Source organism: Elgaria multicarinata, chromosome 3 (genome assembly GCF_023053635.1).
Source record: "Elgaria multicarinata webbii isolate HBS135686 ecotype San Diego chromosome 3, rElgMul1.1.pri, whole genome shotgun sequence".
Taxonomy (NCBI): Eukaryota; Metazoa; Chordata; class Lepidosauria; order Squamata; family Anguidae; genus Elgaria; species Elgaria multicarinata.
The window spans coordinates 19,821,268-19,843,442 of NC_086173.1; the positions used below are offsets into that span (position 1 = coordinate 19,821,268).

General features: G+C 49.6%; 1 protein-coding gene across 4 annotated transcripts in view; it reads right to left on the bottom strand.

Annotated features, from left to right (window-relative positions):
* Nucleotides 1–3,538: 3,538 nt before the first annotated feature.
* The window catches only part of CDK16 (cyclin dependent kinase 16), a 59,502-nt gene continuing 40,865 nt past the window's right edge, over nucleotides 3,539–22,175 (bottom strand). For 2 of the 4 annotated variants that reach the window (XM_063119535.1, XM_063119534.1), the window contains 11 exons: nucleotides 21,637–21,751; nucleotides 19,392–19,486; nucleotides 17,853–17,915; nucleotides 15,443–15,566; nucleotides 15,234–15,354; nucleotides 12,869–12,966; nucleotides 11,189–11,294; nucleotides 9,629–9,671; nucleotides 7,288–7,378; nucleotides 5,462–5,539; nucleotides 3,539–3,951 (listed from right to left, as the gene is read on the bottom strand). In XM_063119535.1, coding sequence (XP_062975605.1) covers nucleotides 3,914–3,951; nucleotides 5,462–5,539; nucleotides 7,288–7,378; nucleotides 9,629–9,671; nucleotides 11,189–11,294; nucleotides 12,869–12,966; nucleotides 15,234–15,354; nucleotides 15,443–15,566; nucleotides 17,853–17,915; nucleotides 19,392–19,486; nucleotides 21,637–21,751 — 972 coding nt within the window. In that variant the 3' untranslated portion in view covers nucleotides 3,539–3,913. Of the gene's footprint in view, nucleotides 3,952–4,930; nucleotides 4,981–5,461; nucleotides 5,540–7,287; nucleotides 7,379–9,628; nucleotides 9,672–11,188; nucleotides 11,295–12,868; nucleotides 12,967–15,233; nucleotides 15,355–15,442; nucleotides 15,567–17,852; nucleotides 17,916–19,391; nucleotides 19,487–21,636; nucleotides 21,752–22,175 lie in introns of all 4 variants that reach the window. The other 2 variants (XM_063119532.1, XM_063119533.1) reach the window with 2 other exon arrangements.

The window sequence follows — 22,175 nt, forward strand, 5'->3', positions numbered from 1 at the left end:
TGGAGTGCAGGAAAACGAACAACAGAACACACACACACACCCCGAATGGCAAGCTCCCACTAGAAGCAGCGTTGATACGTTCTGACCCAGAGACAACAGTGAGACCTTTTGCACAGCAGGCCTAAAGCTCTTCAAGAAGCAAGTCTAGGCAGGAAGGTGGCAACTGTGGGACGGTCTATATGTGGGGAAAGCCCCGTGGTGGCTGTGGATCTGCACTGCATCTGTTGGACAACATAAGGGCAGCTTTGCAGCCACCACGGGGCTTCCCCGCAATGCTGCCCTCTGAAAAAGTCAGGGGTTTTTTCTCGACTTTTTCAAGTGGAGCAACATCCAGACAGCGCTTCCACCATCTGACGTCACTCCTGGGTCAATTTGGAGTCAATCCGGGGGTGGAGCCTGGTGGAAGGCGACTAGCGATTGGTCGCCTTCCACCTGAAAGAGGGCCGGGCTGGCTCCTGTACCTGGATGGGCGCCCAGAAACCCGTGCTCCCTCCTTGGCATCTGGATTGCCCCACGCTGCCCCAGGAGAGGGAAAGCCGTGGGGGGGGGGTTGATAGGGAGGAGACCCCACCCTGGCGCCATGGAGACAGCCCTCGTGATTGGATGGGATCAAGGAACAGATCCACCTAACAGGGATTGGGCAATCTGTGGCACTCCAAACGTTTTGGCCTACAAGTCCCACAAGTCCTAGGCAGCACAGCCAAGGGTGAGGGATGATGGGAGTTGTAGGCTGAAACATCGGACAGGCCACCTGTTGCTTACCCCTAACCTAGCGCAAGTGCTTCAGTCTCAAGGTGCAACTCAGAGAGGAGACAAAAAGGAACTAAGAGGCCAGGATTTTAAGGGCAGAGCAGGCAGGAGCAGAAGGGAGGGCCATGCAGGCAGGTGAGGGGACTAAAATGGGCCCTTGGTTGCTGTGCGCTCAACTGAAGAGGCTGGGCATTCATGCTTAGTAGGACCCCTTGGAAAACACAGCCCTCTTCTATCCCCTGAGCATCGGTTACCCTTGGCCTATTCACGGTGGCTCTCAATTGACATCGGGAAGGGGGGCGCCCTGTACGGTGGGACCGTCCTCGGATTTCTCCCCTGCAAAAGGCATCTGCACCGGAGCACCCAGCTCAGTGCTCTCCCGCGCCCACTTGCTCCTTGCCTCCCAGCACAAGGCAGGCTACTTTTCCGCCTGTCCTCTGTAGAGGAGGCACCTTCAGCAATCCGTGACATTGCCTTAGGGTTATTAATAAAAATAAAAATAATAAATATTATGGCTCTCGTCATGGGACGGGGGGGGGGGGGGAGACCTGTGAACCTTACAAGCACTTCATGCTGTATATAAAAATGGCTACGTATGTACATATATACATACACACACACAAACACACTATATATATAAATATATATATATATATATATATATATATATATATATATATATATGCGCTGTGATTGACGGGAGAACAGTTGGGTGCCACCTTGTCTATAAGCACGTGGAGAGCAAAAAGTAGGATCTAGGTCCACATCCTACAGTTCTGCCCACCCGGGCCTCTGTGCCCTGAGCTAAGAGGAACAGTCCTGGCCGGCCGGGGAGCTGCGATCCTGGCAGGCTCTCGAAGTTGGGGACGAGGGCATTTCCCTCTTCCTGGGAGGCTTCTCTCGCGAGTCGGGTGAGCAGAAAGCGGAGCCAAAATCCTTAGGGGTCCTCATACCCAGGCAGGATTCCTCAGGGATTTCTAGGCCCAAATCAGCCTCTCGCTGTCCCAATGTATCAAACCAAAACCTTCATCATCCTCATGCCTGTAGGCCGGGGATGGTGGATGTTGCAGTCAGACACATCTGGAGGCTGCTGGGTTGTGAGGAAGGCCAGTCAGCTTTTCCAAAAGGAGAGAGAGAGAGATTGGGATTGGTTAACATTTGAGGACCTGATGGTTTACATGTTGCAAAGAACCGAGGAGAAGCCAAAGGCAGGGAGTCTTTTTGCGTGAAGCCTCTGTAAGCAGGGAGCCGAGCAGTTTCAGAGCTGAAGTTTGATAAAGCAAGAGGGGCTGAGTCCTTTGCAGGAGGCCTGGAGAGGAACTGGTTAATCTGCGAGGGCTCTGACCAAAGGGACCGTTAACCCTTGAGTCACTCTCCGACAGCGTCAGGGCCGCCCTGCAGGTGAGGGCTGAGGGGAGGTTGGTTCACCCCAGAAAAGTTCTTAAGGGCACCATCGTATGCCTGTTTAGACAGAAAAGGTCCTACAACTCCCAGCATTCAACAGTCAGCTCCGGCTGGGCGTTGTAGGGCTTTTTCTCTGTCTAAACAGGCATACGATGGTGCCTTTAGTTTACTTTTGATTCAGGGCAGAGCTGGGATTAAAGGACATGGTCGTCTGAGTAAGGGCCGAGAAGCAATGAGGTAAAGGCGTCCTAGTAAAGGTCAAGGACTTAAAAAGACTGCAGAGGAAACATAAGGAATATTGGAACAAGATGAACATCTGCATGAAGACCAAGTAAGGCAGGAGTGGTGGTCAACTTGTAATCCCACAAAATCTGGAGGGCCACGACTCCCATCGTCCTCGACCACCGCCCAGGCTGCTGGGAGTTAAGAGTCCAACAGCATCTTGAGGGCCACTGTGTGGCTGCCATGAAAAACGTGGTCCTTTATCTTTCAGGAACCTGGGACAAGGAACAGGGAGTAACTGTCAAAGGATTGCAGGACATGGTAAATATGAAGGGAGTAGCGGGGAAACAAGGCACAACCCACCGGGAACGTCCCTACATGAGACCCACTGAAACAGTCAGGGCTTGGGCATAAGAAGCCCGGGGCTTGCGCCTACGAAGGCAAAGGGATACGTGCAAACCCTGAGTACGAAGCCAGTGATGCAAGAGGCGGGACCAATCGACAGGGATAACTCAGCTGAGGGGGACAACGCTGACCCAGTGTACGTGGGGAGAGCCTGAGCGAAGCACAGAGCAAGACCTAAGGAAGACACGAGCCAGAGAAGACAGGAGACTCGGCTTTGGTGTGAGGAGGAAACGAGGCAGGAGCGGACTACGAATCTGATCCGAACTGGTGCAGGAAAAAGGGGGACTCCCTGCAGCAGGAAAGTCGCCCAGGTGAATAACAAGGAGGGCGGGGGGACAGGGGAAGAGGGACTGTGTTCCCCCAAAGATCCAAAGAGCCCTCCGAGGGTTCCTGCTTGCCCTCCCAAGCCTTGGGCTCCTAAAGAAACATACGCATCAGGAGAACAGCCACCCTGTTCACAGAAAGGCGACTGGAACTAGGGGAGGGGGGAAAGGGAAATAAAGGTCCAGCCACCTTCCAAACCACGAACATAACCCCCTGCCCTCTCCCCCACCGGCCACCACCACCCTCCACTAACCATAGCGTAGAGGGTGGGTCTGCAGAGACGGCGGCCCGTGGGCGTCTTCTCCCTCCCCCACGATTCTCTCTCCATGCCCCAATCCGGGCGAGGCGGGCTGGGCGTTGGCTCCCCTAATCGTTAATACTGTATGCTCCCACCACCGGAGAGGCAAGGGCAGGGGGTGTCTCTCTTTATAGATATTTGCAAATATAATATTTATAATATTGCATTGAAAAAATAAAACTTAAAAAATAAAATGAAACACCATGTGTGAGAGAGGGGTGGGTGGACGGGAGAGAGAGAGAGGAATTGTCCATCCCAGCAGCAGAAGGCATCAGGGCCGGGGTCGTTGGATGCCTGGGGGCAGGTCGTGCTTCTCTTCGGCGCTGGGCCATCAGGACCCCCCCCCAACACATGCACGCAACAGCGCGCCCCTCGCCCCAGCGAACTCCCAGCACAAGGCCTCACTCCCCCAGTTTGGTACGGAGAAGCTGCTGGCGGGGATGTCCGCAAGCAGCGGTGAGGAGCTGGTTTTGTTTCTGTCCCCCGCTAACTCGGTCCCGTCCGTGGGCTTCAAAGCAGCAGGCTTGGTCGTCCGTTCTGCCCGTTCACTGCAGGAAAACGACAAAAGGCGTATAGGAGGGCTGCCGCCACCTCTAGACACGCCCCCCACCCCCACCCCAGGCTCTGCCATTACCGTCTCCTTGGCTCTTCCCGTTCCCAGCCGCCCGCTCCTCCCTCCACTCAGCACTGACATAAATAACCCTCTGAGCTCCCTAAAGTCTCTGGAATAGAAATGGAAGTTTCACAGGCATCACCTCACTCATTCCTCAGAACAACCCTGTAAGGTAGGTCAGCACCCCTGTCCCATATTGCAGATGGGGCAGAGAGAAAGAGAGAGAGAAACTTGCTGAAGGCCAGCTGGTAAGTTTGGGGGCAGAGACGAGGTGGAGAGAAGGGTCATTTCTGGTTCACCGCTCAGCCTCCATGCCAGGGGTACAGAACCTCTTTCAGCCTGAAGCTCTCGGGATGGGGAAACGGGGTGGGGGAGAGGAGATTCCAGTGGTGGGTGGGGCCAAAGGCAAAAGGGGCAGGGCCAAAGTACCAGAACTAATAGCCTATTTTATCTTGAAGCAGGTAGCTGAGTCTTAAGAGAAAAAAAACTCTGGGGCTTTTAGAATGGGGGGGGGGAACTGGACAAAAGCCAGAAGACAGGCGATCAATTGGTTGTTGTGGGGAAGAGGGTGGAGCCAGGGGGCATGGCCTTCTGTGGACCCCAGGAGGGCCTGAGGTTCTGTACCCCGATCTAAGCTGCTGTGCTCCGCTCAACATGCTGCCCACTTCCCGGCTCCTCCTCCAACTCCTCGCCTCCCTCTCCCTGCTTCGGATTCCAGACGATGCAGCCCCCGCAAGGGCGTCTGCATCGGAGCAGACAGGAGGTGTGCTCGGCCGGGGCAGGGCCAGGAACGCAGAGAGGGCTACGGCCGTGGGCTGATGATGAGAGAGGGGGAGGCCCGTTCGCCATGCCAAGGGCAGGAAGGGGTGCCGGTGGAAGACCCAGGGGGCGGGGGCAGAGGGGGGCACAGATACCTGACCTGGCGGCTAAAATTCAGTGTCCACTACCCGGAAGGCGGCGCTGCCTGTGGGAGAGGAGAGAGCGTTCACCGCACAGCCGCAGAGGACTGCCAACGGGACTGCACAGTGAACCCGAGAGGCGGGACAAGATCATTCCCCCCCATCACGGGGACCTGGTGGGGGGGGGAGGGGGATCACAGGCAAGGCAGGAGCTTGTTGAGGTGCAGTTTGCCCTTTCAGTGCTAAGGGACAGGACTGCCTGTCGGGAAAGGGCCAAGGCAGGAAATCCAACCCCACCCTATTTTACTACGTTGGGGCATAACCCACTGGAAAGTTCTCCTGCACAAGCCCCACTGGAAAAAAAGGGGGAGTTGTGCCCCACGGCGAGATCGCTCTGCCCCCTGCTCTGCCCCCTGTGTGACTCCCGAGTAAGAAAGCAAAACAGGTGTGGGGGGGAAGGGCAGAAGTGGGTGGGGCTTGGCTCCCAATGGGCGGGGCTGGTGGAAAGCTGGGAGGGACTCCCAGCGGCAGGCCCCAGTCGCTCACCTGATTCGGGCAGGGAAGCTGATCGCAGCCCCGTCTCTTTCTGTAACTGAATCTCCTTTAGTGCAAATATTGATGTTGCTGCGAGAAGAGGAGATGGGAAAAGGGAGGAAGCACAGAGAGTGTGAGATGACGACTACGCCTTTCCCTGGGCCCACTAGCCTACAGAGGTCCGGCGAGTGAGCACTTCCAGCTGCAGCTAAAATCACATTTTGGAGGGGGGAGGGGAGAGAGGGAACAGTCCCCCAAACATTCATGTTCCTTAACTTAAAAATTCAAATGGGTCCACCTCTGAATCTCCGTATTTTAAGCCACGCTCCCCAGTTAGAGAGCGGGACTTAAGTGTTCCCTCCAAACTGCATTTTCAAACTTTGCAAATTCGGATCAATTTCAGATGTGTGTGAGTTTTAATGCATTTTGGTTTATTAGTCACTTTGCATTTAGCTAATTAATTGACTGATTCAATTAAATACGTATTTGCATATTACCTAAATCTCAAGTAATGGTCCCTTCTGAAATGGCGAGGGAAGTTTAACTTGTAAATTAAAATAGCCCTAATTGGTAGAAGGAAACACCATTTATTGTGCTTGCAAAGGTGAAGCCTCGGACATGGACTGGCTGAAATGGTGTGATGTTATGGATTGTCTACAAACATTCTAACTTCAGAGAGAATAAACCTTGCAGCAAAAAAAGAAGAAAAGTACTATGTCCAATTTTGGAGAAAACAGATTCTTGTCTGCTTGCCTGGGATTACAACCGCACACAAGACCCATGGAAAGGTAAACTACAAGGGGAAGGCTAACAATCAGAAAGCTGACTTTGATGAGGTCCCAAAATGTATGGAAACTAAGGGGCAGGGAGACCAAGGCATGCTGAAAAAAAGGGCCAAGTAAGCAGCGGACTAAGACACAGGACCTTGAGAGAAAGGCAGGTGGGTAAAATGGAGGTGAAAGGAAAAGGCTCCAGGACTGCGCTCTAGATCACCAAACAATGCAGAGAGTTGCCAGGTCTAGATCAGGGATGGGCAGCTCATGGCCTCCAGATGTTTTGGCCTAAAGCGCCCATCAGTCCTAGCAGGCATAGCCAATGGTGATGGATCATGAGAGATGTAGGCCAAAAAAAACCTGAAGCTGCCCACCCCTGGCCTAGAACCTGAGAAGACTGGTGTCCCTTTAGGAGTTGCACAGGAGAAGTAAGTCTATCAACTGTTGCTTCTACCATCATTGGGATATTGCGTAAACCTAAGGGAGCAGTGAGGGCACACATATTGTGGGGGTGGGGTGCTGAATTTCATATACTGAATTACCCAGCCAGTTCTTTAACTGCAGGTTTCCAGGCATTAAGATTCTATTGCACTTCACCCCACCTTCCCCAACAACTCCCAGCATTCCTGACTACCAGCCAGGCTGATGGGAATTGAGATCCCAAAACATCTGGAGGGCTGCCCTAACCCATCCAAAGTAAAAACAGCTCCACAAATAAGCAACTGTGCCCTTCACGCTCAGCCCCACCAATTAAAATCTGCCCTCCCCAATTAAACAGCCGAAGCTTTAGTTGGTTAATCTGCCAAGTAAAGCTAGCAGCCCTACTTAATAACACAGGAGGCTGGGAATTGAGGTGGGGAGGGGAGGGGATGGAGGGCTCCTGCATGCCAAGAACTGACAGATCAGAGCTCGCAAGCAAACCCCACGGTCCCTCATCATGCCTGTCCGCACTCGGACTCAACGCCGCATCCCCTTCCATGAGCGCGTCTTCTCCTTTGCCCGTCCCAAAGCCCCAGAGCACCGGCCCTTCCCTTCTGCCTCCCTCCCTCCTCAGCCTGCACCTACTGTCCGGGAGTTTGAGGACTCGCTCTCCCAGACTGTGGAAGAACAGGTGCCGCATGGCCTCATCGGCAGAGATCCGCTTCCTTCCCTCAAACTGCATTTGGGGAGAGAAGAGGGAGAGGGAAAGAGAGAGAGATCAATGCCAGGGCCTGGAATCAAGGCTACAGAGCATTGGTGGGCAACTTGTGGCTCTCCAGAACTTTTGGCCTGCAAACTCCCGTCATCCCTCACCCGTTTTAGGAACAGCACTACCGACTGTTCCTAAAACATTTCAAGTTTTAAATGATTTTAAAGTCGAAATCAACTCTGAGCAACTCTGGCTGATGGGAGTTGTAGGCCAAAACAGCCGGGGGTCCACAAGTTGCCCACCCCTGCGGAAACGACACCAAGTCTGCCCATTACTCCCACTAGGGAAGCCATTTTCACCACAAGAGAATGTAGCTCTGTAGTACCACAGAAAAGCTGGTCAGTCCCTCTCCAAACGGAGTCCCAGTCTTCAAAAGAAGAGCGCTCCGGTTACAGATTCCCATTCTCTGTAACAGCAGTTGCATGGATTTTGTTCCAACAGGAGGTGAAAACATTTACCGGTAGTATGTTATAGCAGGGAGTAATCCGGGTGGATCCAGATGGCTATTTCACTACATGGTCTCTCATAGAGTTTACTCCACGTGTTTGCGGTGAAATCTGCCTTTCTGCTTGATGGGATGAGAGCGGTGACCAAATCCTCACTCTGTCGGAGAGCTCAGCATCTTTGGCCCATCCATACAGCCCCTGCCAAATGGCGAGGAGAGTTTTAACCTACATCTTCACCTGATCCGAGACCCAGGGAAGCAGAGGCGCGGCGAAATGATCCTCGTCATTTGGCAGGACGTTACAACCAGTTTAGCGGCATGTTACGGGATTAAGCTGCCACTAGTTAATGCAAAGGTGGGGAATTAGCCCATGAGCCTAATCCAGACAGTGAAGGCTCTCCGTCCGGCCTGCAGGGCCTCCTGGAGGAATCCCCCACTGTTACTCCCGCGGTCACAGGTTGGAGACAACAGGGGAAGTGGGCGGTGGGGGACTCGGGAGATGCTGGGAGGAGGAACTATTCTTCCCAGTACCAGCAGAGTCCATTCGCATGGCACTGCCGCACTACCGACTGTTCCTAAAACATTTCAAGTTTTAAATGATTTTAAAGTCGAAATCAACCCTGAGCAACTGGCCCCCAGCCTGCCGCCCGATGCTTAACAACCGCTTGGGTTGAGCAGTCCCAGGCAGGTGGAAAAAACCAGGGAGATATATAGAATGGGCTGCCAGTTACAGCTGCCAGGTGGTGGCTCAGAAGTTGTCAGGCACGTTCTGAAAACAGCAACAACATCCTAGTAAGAAGGCTGTGAGAAACAAGCAGACTGATGGAGGACAGATTCGGGGGGGGGGGCTTGCTTTTTGGCCTGCCGATCTCACACATAATATATGAGCACTAGCAAACTGTGGCTCGCCCAAAGAGTGGGGAGAGGGCGACAATCAGGTAGTTACATTTGTATAAAAGCCTCTGTTGTAGGACAGATCCACCGGGCCCCATTTACTTCTAATCCAAAAGGGCAGCACAAACCACGAGACCTTAAAGGGGAAGAAATGGATCGTGGCAGAAGGTTCCTGAAGGTTTGTCAGATGCATCGGTTCTTTAAGGAGGGCAGGGCAGGGCTGGCTTAACTAATTAATTATTATTATGATTTATTGCATTTTTATACCACCCAATAGCCAAAGCTCCCTGGGCGGTTCACTACTTGTCATGACCCGGGAGTCCAGCAGTGACTGGACCCCTGAGGTTGAAGAACCAGGGGTGCCAACAGAAGAAACACCAGGTCCGGGCACCACTGCAGAGCTGCCGGAGATCCCTGAGCACCAAGCCTAGCAACAGCACCAACCTTTGAGAGGAGCACCCCCATTCCATGGAGCCAACACCGGCAATGTGCCAGGCATGAGCTCTCGGAGAGGCGGAGGAGTGCTAGGCTACAGGCCTCTGTCCCTTTAAGACTTCCATTTTATAGGGAAGTGTGGAGTCTGGGACTGTAGCATAAAAGGCTTCCATTTGATCTCAGACCTCTTGGGAGCAAGATCCGCACTGGGAGTTCTCCTGGGTGCTGCAATTCCCAGCCTGCTTCGCCACCTCGTACTGAGCCCCGTGGGCTTCTGCTCAGTCCAGAACAGGACACGACTGTTCATTTCATTTTTAAATACTCTTATTTGTTCAAAGCCTATAAAACTTGGCAGGGAAGGAAGCGAAGGGCATGGTCCTGGAGGAGAGGAACGAGGACTCTAAGCCTCAACGCGCCAACCACCCCCGGGTACCACTGCTCACCTGCAGCAGCTTCCCTAGGAGGTCTGCCCCATCATCGTCCAACCTGCAAAGATCCAGGAGAGAAAAGACTGGTCAGACCCATGACCCTACCTGGAGGGAAACGGAGGCTCTCCTTCCTCGGGGCTGTGGCACTCTGCTGCTTTGGCTGCTAACCACTGTCTTTCTAACACTTGTAATATGTGATATACTTTACAACCTTAGTTCAGCAACTCTTTTTAAAAAAAACACAGGCGCCATATTCAGAAGTGAATCAAAGGCCAGCCGCGTTCCCTCCACCTTTGGGAGCTAAGAACAAGGAAAAGGCCTTTTTGAGCCCCTTTCTCTCCCTGCCCCCGGGTGAAACAACAACAACAAAAGATAGGGCATGTCTACACCAGGGAAGGGGGAGGATGTCAGATATGCTGATCACAAGATCCTCCCCCTCAGTCCACATGGCATCGGGCCTGTTGCGGCGGCCTTTTTTTTTTTTTTTTTTTTTTTACAGACAGAAGAACTGGAGCACACTCGCGCTCCAGCGAAAATTAAAAGGTAAAAATATTTTTTTTAAAAGCCCTGAGCCTGCTCCCCTCCCCACCTCCAATGGGCATGGAGCACCTGAAAAGCTCCGTGCCCGGTTCCTTGCGTTTACTTGCGAGGAGCCAGGATGAAACTGGGATGGCCACACCTCCCATGGTTTCAGGACGATCCCGAGACCATGGGAAAAATTGGGCTAAAAGCTGTCCCAGTTATCCCGGGGAAATGGAGGGATCATCCTTTGCTGCCCCCAGGATCCCCTGTGCGTCATGTGGACGCACAGAGATGATCCCTGGGATAAGGCATGGTCTAGACATGCCCATAGTTTGCTGGTCTGGTCAAGATGTCTCCCATATTACAGAGGCAGAACAAAAATTGAGGAAGAGTGAACCAGCTGTGGCTGCATAATGAGTCCATGCCTGTCTGTCTGTCTTTCCTTTCCAGCCCTCATATTTGCAAACACATATTTGAAAATCCGGGGGGGGGGGGGAATGCCTAGCAGATTCTTAGAGGCATCGTACCCCAACATGCCCAAAGGCACAGTAGGTTTCCTCCTTCTCTATTCAACAGTGCAGGGGCAAAGCAGACAGACGTCAGGCTTATTATGAGGTCTATTTTATCTTTCACTCGAACCCCAAGGTCCAACCAAAGCAGGTGTAGAATTGTGGGGCAGAGGGCGGTGGGGAGCAGACATACACTTAGAACAAAGGAGCAAGGTTTCTCTGAGCACACGCTCAGCCCAGGAAATTGTTTGTGGTTCCAGAAGCCAGCTCACAGTCCTTCCTCACCAAAAATCCACTCCATGTTTCCCACCCGCCCACCCCCAAGCTTTTTTCCTTTTCGACAGCCTAGGTTAGGACTTTCCCAAATCCTTTCTTTGTTGCTATTGTTAAATTCTTAGAAAACCGAAGCTGATTTACTGCAAATCGCTTAGAGATCTACCAGTAGATCCAGATCTATTCCTTGTTCATCCCTGCTGTAGTGACTCTCCTGGATTGCTGCCTTTCGGAGGCCGCCACATCCCCTGAACCGCGTGCAGACACTCACCTAGGGGCGTGGTTGATCAGGGCCTCCGGACGGTACTTGGGGTAATTATAGGCTCGGAATTCTTCATTGGACAGGATTCCAGGCCACGTCTCCTCATTGGGCGTCCCTGGCAATGGAGGAGAGGAGGGGCAGAGATCAGAAAAGGTGCAAGTGTGAGAAGAGTGAGGCGGCATCAGTCCTTGTGCAGCAGAACACTGTCTACTACTGAAATGGGGCTTTTGAAGAACATCCGTGATAGGGCTGTTGACTTGGAAGTTAAAGGCAGCCATTCCGTCAGGGGAGAGAGAGGGTGGGAACAGCGGATGCTGGTGGCTCCAATTTTGGTGGGGCTGTGAATCCATTTTTTATTTTAGTCTGAATCAGTCAGTAGGTGAAAATTTATTATTATCATCATCATCATCATCATCATCATCATAATTTACATCCTGTCTTTTTTCCTCCAAGGAACCCAAAGCGGCATACATAATCCTCCTCTCCATTTTATCCTCACAACAACAACCCTGTGAGGTAGGTTGACTGGCCCAAAGTCACCCAGAGGATTTCCATGGCTGAGTGGGGACTAGAACCCAGATCTCCAGACTCCCAGTCAACACTATAACCACTACACCACACTGCGCTGTATATACTGGATATGCGTTGTATATATTATTATTATTATTATTATTTATTTATATAGCACCATCAATGTACATGGTGCTGTACAGAGTAAAACAGTAAATAGCAAGACCCTGCCGCATAGGCTTACAATCTACTAATGTTTTCTTTCCCCTTCTCCTTCTAAGGCACTAATTAATACTGTTTGTATCTGTATGTTTTTTTATATGCCAGATGTTTGGCCCCTGAAGAAGACTTCCTTGTCAAAACACGTCTGGCCTCTTGAAAGAGAGCACTTTTTTTAAAGCAACTCACGCAGTGTAAAATTTGGTAATACAAGTGCCCCTATGCAAAAACAATTGCTAATTTCAACCTATGTGGATTGTATTAAATTTCTTTGCCCTTAACTTTGTTCTCATTAATAGTTTGTGTCCCATTACGGCTAGGACCTTTTCGTTTGTGTATTTTACTCCGAACCACCAACTTATCCAAGGTGCTGAATCCATTTTGTGGGGTGGGGGGGATGGTTCAGTACCTTGGATAGTGCCTTTAGAGTCCCGGCTGGTTCGGACTAAAACCCATGATGGATTCGCAGGCCTGGCAAAATATTGAGCCACCAGCCTCTGTTGGATGGGAAGCAGGGCCTTTCCATCAGCTCCGCTGAGAGTCCGTCTCCCCTTCCTCCTCTCTGAACAGATTCCACATCACTTTAGAAGAACTCTGTTGACTTTAAGATCGGGTGCCTGAGTTTGCTCCCCACCCCCCCCTTCCTCCCTTTTTTTCCTTTTGGGCAGTGTTTTTCAGATTGTAAACCTGAAGGCGGAGACTGCCTTGTTTTGTCTGTTGATCTATAAGCTGCCACGGGAGCCATTTTAGCTGAAGAGCAGGGCAAAAACGCTTCCAGTGAAATAGTAAAGAAATAATATTTGACTTCCTTTTGCCTGCCCTTGATGGATTGATCCTGCATCCTGCTCTTTGGATGGAGTCCACAAAGCAGCTCACAACCTTCACGGTGAGCTACAAGGGTAGCCGCCTCCCACCCACCCCATGGATTTCCCTGCAGAGCAGCCCTGTGTGGTCTCATACCCAATATCCGAAAAATGAAGTGCAGCTGCTCCTCAACAGTGGAGCCAGGGAAGAGCGGCCGTCCTGTGGACATCTCGTAGAAGATGCAGCCCACACCCCTGCGGAGGAGACACACACACGCAGACATGACTGGCAGCAGGGAGGTGAGAGCAAGGACGGTGCTCTACATGCTTTTACAGCCCAGGCCCTCGTTTTGTTTTACTTCTATTATGGCACATTAGAACATAAGAAGTGCCCTGATGCTGGATCAGACCAAGGGTCCGCTCTGTTCGCACAGTGGCCGGCCAGCCGTCAGCCAAGGACCAACGAAGCAGGACATGGTGCAACAGCACCCGCCCACCCATGTTCCCCAGCAACTGGTGCACACAGGCTTACTGCCTCGAATTCTGGAGATAGCAGTTGGTTTTCAAAGTAATTTTTTTAAAAAATCTACCACCCCGAATTCTGTCCCAAGAGATCTAAAATCCTGCAATAAGAAAAGCCAAATTCTACAAAAAATATCCCAGCAAGTATTTTGGACTACAATACCCATCAGCCCCATCAGTATGGCCAATGGTCAGGGGTGATGGGAATTGTAGAGCAAAGTAGCTTGAGGTACCAGGTTGGGCAAGGTAGCCATAGGGACTCAGCGACTATACTAGTGGGGTGCAATCCTATACAAGTTGAGTCCTGCAAAAAAAGTCCTGCAATTCCCAGCACGCCCCAGCTAGCATGGCCAGCTGGAGGGATGCTGGGAGCTGTAGGACTTTTCTGCCCGAGCATGCACAGGATTTTGCTCTAAACCTATTTGCCTCTAGCATCAGTCTTCTTTTTCTGAACTACAGCTTCACACCTTTCCTGAGTTCCAAGTGGCCCAGTTGCATGTTTATTACTGAACAAAGTACATCGCCTCGGTTTTGTTTAAAAAGACAAACCAAATAAAACATGGGCTGCACTTTTCCCCAGATGATTACTGCTGTACAAATGGAAAACACACACACACACACACACAAATAGATAATTTCAATCAAGGATGTGTGTTTTTACTTGGGCAAATTTAAATTGTTGACGCAGAATGTGGGGTTCTACAGTGTGGCATATGAATGAGCCCTGATGTAAATTGGAGAATCATGAAAAAAGTATGAAGGGCATCCAGGGAGCAGAGCATCTCCCCTTAATCTCTCCATATAAAACGCTTAGGTATGTTTCCATACAGGCTTCAGCTGATACAGGTTGCTAAGCAACAGTAACAACGTGTAACGGCAGCTGATACAGGTTGCTAAGCCCCTCGCCCGACTCCTCTGGGCTTTCCAAGGTAATCCTACCCCCCTTTCTGCCTCTTCGCTTCCCCCCCCCCATGAAGGGGGCAGTGCCACGGTCTGGAGCATGAGCGAGGCACAGCCGGGGCCCTTGGTGGCTGGGTGGGAGGCCGCTCGCCTGCTGCGAGCCCAGGCCCCTGCCTAATCTCATGCGAGCTGGGCGGGTGGCCCAAGGCTGACAGGAACCCCGGGGAGAGGGGGACACCTGCTCCTCCTCCCCCCGACCTCCCTGCCCCCCAGGTCTGCCAGACGGCGCTGTATTGGCGGCCTCCAAGCAGCCCGCGCCCCCGCGATGATATTTAATTAATAAACTTTAAGATATGCTACAACGGCGTATGTTACACCGGGTACAGCCAGTATACAGAAAAAACAAAAACAAAGGCCAGCTGTGTTGGCTATAAAAAAAAATATCAAAAATCCATGTTAGTGTAATACCAAGTTTATTAGGCCAACTCAAAGATCACCAAAAAAAACCCCAACAACCCATGAGCAAGCTTTCAAGATCTCCAAATCCCTTCATCAGGGAAGGGATTGCAAAAAGCAGGTTGAGCTGGGAGAGACAGAGGGAAAAGCAGACTAGATGTGGTAGTCAGGATGTCGGCACAGTCAGAATCTTAAGACAATATGGAGTAAGAGGGTTTGCAAATATTCCAACTGGCTTCTGCCGGATGACAAGATGGTGTCAGGGTTTAGTACCCTTAGGATCACTAGGAAGAAGAAAGTCACAGGCAATGGTTGATCCTCTATTTTTGAAAAATATATAAAATCCAGCTGTTAACCCCAAACTGGCCCCATTCTGGGAAAACCAGCCAGGTTCCTTGGTTCCAGGCAGCCTTTTCTTTACTACTTCCTATTCCCCCATTGCCAACCTGGTTGTTTTTGGTAACGTCTTGCTTGATGAAGAGATCTGCAGATCTCAAAAACTTGCACACTTTTGTGATCATGGAGTTGGCTAAGTAAAGGCTTTATGGGTTGGGGGATTCCTCCTCTCAACATGCCCCTGAAGAAAGTGGTGGAGCGTCGGGTTGCAGGGGAGAACTGCTGGCTACAAGCCTCAGCAACCTTACCACATGTCAATCTGCGTGGAGTATTCCGTCGAGCCCAAGAGGATATCAGGGGGTCGGTACCAAAGTGTCACCACCTCATTGGAGTAGGTCTTGGTGGGAATGGATTTTGCCCGGGCCAGTCCTGGAAGAAATAAAACAGCGACAAAATTAAACATATTTATTAACAAATGCCAGCGTTACTCTACAGAGTGGAGCTTATCTGTACTCACCAAAATCTGCTAGTTTAAGCTCCCCTCTCTCATTGATAAGCAAGTTCTGGGGCTTGAGGTCTCGGTGCAGCACCTTCTGACGGTGGCAGTAGGCTAGGCCACGCAGCAGCTGGAACAGGAACAGCTGGAAACAGAAATAAAGCCGCCTAGGTGGGTTTCTCCAGGTACACACCATGTCCCCCCTTCCCATAACCAATGATGTGCGTGTATGGCGTGATTCTGCAGGATCAGGTTAGACATTTCTGGGCTGGCTCAGAGTAGCCCCACTGAAATCAATGGGGAGAGGAAGTCATGACTCACTTAAGCCCCATACAAAATCCTGTGTTTTTGAAAATGTATCTGATTTGGACAACTTGCTCAAATGGCAGAGTTTCCTTTGGGAACATAACCTTCTGTTCTTAATGCAGTTCCAAATCAGTTTGTCAGCGTCATCACCTATAACCAGAACTGCATTGAAGAAGAACGTGCATATTAAATATCAAATCCCCATATATAGGGCCCCTGCGCGCTTTTGTGCACTGGACATAAGGGCCATCGGTAACTGAGGGAGATGTGGGTCGCCGGAGAATATATGGGACTGCCCAATAAACATCATTCTAAATTCCTTTTATACATTTCAAGGGATACATGGGGCCTGTTCAGACAACACCTTAAGCCATGGTTAGGCTACTAATCCTTTTGCAGCAAATGGTCAGTGAGTGTGTTTAAACCATAGTTATGTACCCATCATGGTTAGGAATGGTTCACATGACACTCCAAGCCATAATGTTTAGCTCAAAATGCTTAAGCATCCTGGTTTAGCGTGTTGTCTGAACAGGGTCATGGTATTTTCAGATGGACCTCAGCTGACTGGGCCCATACCCATAATCAGAAAAGTGGGCTAATCTGGGCATTTTTTAATTGCTCAACATGTGATCCTCAGACACTGGAAGTGTAAGTCTCTGCAGAACCCTGAAAGGAGGGTGAAAGAAATACTAACGCAAGCAGCCTCCAAGCATATATGAGGGGAGAACATCTGGAAAACTATGAAAGCATCTGGAGCAAGTTCTTGGAGCTATAAAAGCCTAGGTGCCATTTGCCAACAATAAACTGTTGTTGTTTAAAATGGATACTGTTGTTTTTATATTTTTTGATGGTTTTAAATTTTGTATACTTTTTAATGTCCACTGTTTTTAAACTTTTGTAAACCGCCCAGAGAGCTTCGGCTATGGGGTGGTATATAAATTTAATAAATAAATACATTTGGACCAAGACGGAGCAGAAAGTGAATTATATTAATTTCAGTTATAAATTAGGAGTACATTATATGGTGCACGTATTTTTAATATTTTTATCTCTATCTCTCTCTGTAATTTTATATTGTGGTTTTTGGCTTCTTTATTCCATATTTTATATGTACTTTGTGGCTTTAATTTTTGTGAACTGTCCAAAGAGCTTCAGCCATTGGGCCGTATAGAAATGAAATAAATAAATAAATATTCTTTATGCATGCACACACACATACATACAGGCATACATACACATCTTTGATTTATTGTATATTTATTTAAGTGGTTATTATTTTATTTAGTTTTATTTTTAAATTACGGTTGTTATTATTATTAAGATAAACATCTGTAAAAAGAAAGGAAATGGGCAGGGGCGAGTAGGGTGACCATATGAAAAGGAGGAGAGGGCTCCTGTATCTTTAACAGTTGTATTGAAAAAGGAATTTCAGCAGGTGTCATTTGTATATATGGAGAACCTGGTGGAATTTCCCCTTCATCACACCAGTTAAAGCTGCAGGCGCCCTGCCCTCTTTTAAATCTGGTCACTCTAGTATAGCTCCTGTAACTTTAACTGGTGTGCTGAAGAGGGAATTTCACCAGGTTCCCCATATATACAAATGACACCTGCTGAAATTCCCTCTTCTATGCAACTGTTAAAGATAAAGGAGCCCTGTCCTCCTTTTCATAGGGTCACCCTATCAGTGGTAGAGCACCTGCTTTGCATGCAGAAGGTCCCAGGTTCAATCCCTGGCATCCCCAGTTAGGGCTAGGAAAAATTCCTGCCGGAAACCCTAGAGAGCTGCTGCTGCCAGTCAGTGTTGACAATACTGAGCTAGGTGGACCAAAATAGTATGCGCCGAAAGGGGAGCTGGGCATCGTTTGTCCATTTATACAACTGAAAACCTTTCAACAACATCTTGGGAAGAACGACAATAAAAGTATGAAATCACCAAAGGCAGGAGTAGGCCATATGGTACTCTCCAGATGTGGGGTTTTTATGGAAGTTGTCATCCAAAACATCTGGAGGGCACCGTGTTACCTACGCCTGCCTAAATCTCATGTTGATTTGGACCATTGCTGACTGCATCAGTAAAGCTGCTTGCAGTAAAGAGACCCACAGAAAAAGGGGCTCAAGCACTTACCTTCACATTGTGCATATTTATTACGTTGCCACAATCGTCTAGATACTGTTTCAGGTCTTTATCCTGTGGGGGTGGAAGGAAGATACAGGATTGGCATCCTTTCTCTCCAATGTATGTTTAGTAACTCAGGGCGCAATCCTATGCATGTTTAGGCTGAAAACAGTCCTACAACTCCCAGCATCCCCCGCTGGCTGGGGGATGCTGGGTGTTGTAGGACTTTTTCAGCCTAAACATGCATAGGACTGTGGCCTCAGACATGATTTATGTATATACAATTAAGGCTGTGATCCTATGCATAATTCAGTGAGCGGAAGTCCCACTGAATTCAATGGGCCTTGATTCTGATGAAATATGCCCGGAAGTGCACCACTTATCAAAAAGGTAATGGGAATGATTAATCCTTAGGTGGGCATGGAGTTCACGAATGGAGGATTCGCCATGGGGGTCAACCCGGGCAAGGCCGCTGCACTGGACCAATGCAGCGACCAGGTCAGTGTGCAGCTCCCACGTCCCCATCCTGCTTGCCCTCTCACCCTACGGCAGATTCTTCGAACTAGGATAGCTTGGACTGGAGGGAGAGGGAAGGCCGGATGGGGAGATGGGCACCCACAGCCCTCCGATCCCTGTATTGGCCCAGCACATGGAAGGCACAGGCAATGGGGCAGACAGGGCATGGCTGAGTCCTATGATGAGCCCTCTATGGGCTCATGCCGGCACGGACTGTGCCATTTGCACAACCGGCTACAGTCATGTTACGCTGATCCAAACTGGCCTTTGTAGTGCAAAACTGTAGGGTTGGATTAATCAGGGCCCTTGCCTATGAGATAGCATAACGTTCTCTAAGATCCTTTTCCCTAAAACAAATTTCTTTGTTTGCTATGAAGCTATCCTTACCCTTCTCCACCCCAACCCCACCAGAAAACCTGAGATGTTACATCACTGGTGTAATACAGTGGCTAAGGGTGGAAGCCATGAGCTGGGAAGTCTCTGGTTCAACCTTTACTTGCTAGGTGGTTGTAGGCCTTGCAAGCCACCATCTCTCAGCCCATGCCCTTCTCATCTGAAACAGGGAGATAATGATAATGGCCCAGCTTGCAGGCTTGTTGTACTCATCACACAGATCGTGTATGTGGAGCACTTTGCTTTCTCAGAAAGCCTTGACACAAGTGTAAAGTGTTATTTATGACCATTACTATGTCTCAGAGAACGAGGTCCCACCTAAGCTACAAAATCTGCCCACTGAACAGGGGGGGTTGGTGAGGATGCTGCTGAGAATTCTCTCAAGAGGTTTTCAGCCCCCTAATAAGACTACAATTCCCAGGAATCCTGGGGAGGAAGCCAGGCCAGCTTGCTGTGTAAACACCATCTTTGTGTAAACCTACTTGGCAGCTCTGCATTTGGGGGCGGGGGGGTGTTGCTCAATTTTCTGCACATTCTTGGGAAGTGGATTTCAACTTGTAAAGAAAGACAAGGAAGAAGAGTTCCAATTTATTGTGTCCCCCCACCTCCTCCTCCTCCTCCCCTCTTCCATTTACTCACTAAATACTCGAAGACAAGCGTGAGGGATTTCTCTGTATGGATGATATCATGCAGGGTCACAATGTTGGCATGTTTCAAATCTTTTAGAAGTGAAACTACAAGAGAAAGGGAGAGAAGAAGGGAGAGAGAGTGGGTTGGGGGCGGATGGGCAGATGGTGAGACCTGCATCAGAAGCACGTCTAACGGTCTAATGGAGCCACTCCCAGACTCTGTGCTATGGAAGAGCTACTCACACGCTGCACAAAATAAAATTAAAAAATCGAAAGCTCCTGAGAGCTCAAAGCACACCGCCAGGGAGGAGGTTGCCTGCTGTGTCCCTGTATGATTCATTGCTCTGGTGTTGCAGGTAATTCTGTGATGAAAGGCTGTGAAACTGATTGTTATATTCACAGACAAGTGAGAGCCACCTCAAAATGTTGCACTACATCCCCAGTGTAGACCACTCCTCACCTGCACACACCTCCCTACGTGTGCGCAGGGAGAAGACTTGATTTTAGAAAGTGTCATCAAGCTTCCACCTCCCCAGGACTCAATTCTCCAGGAAGACACCAGGGGCCTGGTCCCCTATGTCCAGAGGAGTTCAAATTGCTGCCTCCAACTCTGAGGCCTCCAGCCATAAAGGTACCACCATAGGCAACCCCAGATCATTGCAGCCTGAGGATGCTAAAACAAAAAAGCCTAAGACTGCTAATGCTGCCCTTTAAGAGAAGAGGCCTTAGTCGGTATGGAGGTGGGGCTAACCAGCCTAAGGGAAGCCAAACCCCTACTTAAAGCTCAGTCTCAACCTGCAGCTTGTTGGAGCAACATACAGACGAGCTTGTTTGGCTTCCAGCCCCAGTTGGAGCTCTCTGTGATGCAGTCCTGTAACCGTCTCAATGAGAAAATGGACTTGCCCCAAACATTAGTAAACCCTTGATCAATAGAGGAATCCTGTAACCTAGACCTCACCAACAATGCTAAGCCTTTGCCACGATAGAGGCTGAACAGAAGTATGTGGTTCATCTGCTTCTGCCTCCCTCCTATGTCAATGCCTCACCAAGGGCAGCACAGTCCTTCTTTCTCTTTTTCCTCCCTATACATTCATATTGGGGGCAGAGAATTATTTCTGCTCTTTTGAATTCCACCTTACAGGTCCTGATGAGGCAGGTAGAGAGGGAAGGTCAAGATGGCAGAGAATGCGCTACATCTTGAGCTCCAGCTGAACCTTGTTTAATGGCCTTGCTAGGCTGCAGTGTGATCTATATCTATATCTATATCTATATCTATGTATGCTCAGAGCATCTTTGCCCTCTCATTTCCTCCATGTGACCACATGCATGCACAGTCATCCTCTTTAATGTTTGGAGTGGGGGAGGGGAGGGGAGGGGTTTGGCCCCAAAGGTGTTTTTAAAAATCTACTTTTGAAAACCTCAAGGTTCCACTGAGCCTGCTGTTACCTCCTTCTTATCAGCAGTGCTGTTTTTGGCTACAAAAGGATCGGCACGCACCTCTGAACATTGCTTATAGACAGAATGATCATAATGTCATTTCTGGCTTGGTACCTCTACCTGCCACACCTGATTCACTCAAGAATTATATGAATTCCTCTGCCCTCCTGGCTGCTATTTTTTCTTCTTCCAATCATCACCAACACCTTATATGACTAATCGCTGAGTTCATCTAAATCGGGAGTGTTGGAACCTCTTTCAACCTGAGGGCTGCATTCTAATGGTGGGTGGAGCCAAAGGAGGCAGAACCAAAAATGCCAGCATACTTCAGCTCCATGTTCTTACTGCCAGCAATTAAACCTTGGGAGAGGCAATGCCACCTTTCAGAATGGAGGAAAAGCCGCACAAAAGCCAAAGAAACCACCAGCCGGATTGAGACCCCCTGGATCTAAATTTTCTGTATATAATGCCTCTACGTGCGTCTATAGCTATTTGGCTCTTCCAAATGGCTGTGACCTTCTCTGCTTTCTAGTGCTTTCATCTTAATTGGCTGAAACATAAATAAAGAAGGGTCAATAAATAAATGTCTATTTATTCATTTCTTTAAAAGGTTTCTTAGTCGCCTTTCCACGCTGTGGTCTTCCCAAGTACAAACCAGTACAATTCAATATCAAACAAATAATAAAAGCACCATAGATTTAAACATTTTGAAAAATAAGCCAGTGACAATCTGAATCTCTAACTCCTTTTCCATTAAAAGCCAGAGAGAACCTGTACACATTTAAAGCCTGCTTAAAAGCAACCACAGATGGACGTACCTTCCCGGATGGCTGTGCAAGGCGCTCCTTCTTCGTGCTCAAGACGGATTTCCTTCAAGGCCACCAGGTTGTCAGTGAGTTTACTCTTTCCCTTGTAGACAGTGGCATACGTCCCCTGAAGTGGAAGAGACACCAGCTGAGGCTAGTAGCCCAACACCCAATGTCCACGTGCCTTCCTCCACCAGTGAACTCCCTCTAAGCCCTAAACTGACCCCCCAAAAAACATTACTTTTAGCCACTCCCCAGAAGAAATTTCACACACACACACACACCCAAAATGCAAACCTGCAGCTCCAATAGTTATTACTTCAGCTGCGTCTTCCTCCCCACATCTCCCACTCCCTTTCCCCACACCCATTCCATCACATTCCCCTTCTCCACAAAACTCCTGGGAATCCACCTTCCGAGGCCTAGTTCTCACCTATGGTCTGGGCCATACCACTTCAGACTCCTGTGGAGGGACTTGCCTAGTAGAACGCCCCTCCATGTCAAGGAGAAGGGTAGGTTAGAACCCTGCTTCCCAGCATCTCCATTTCTAG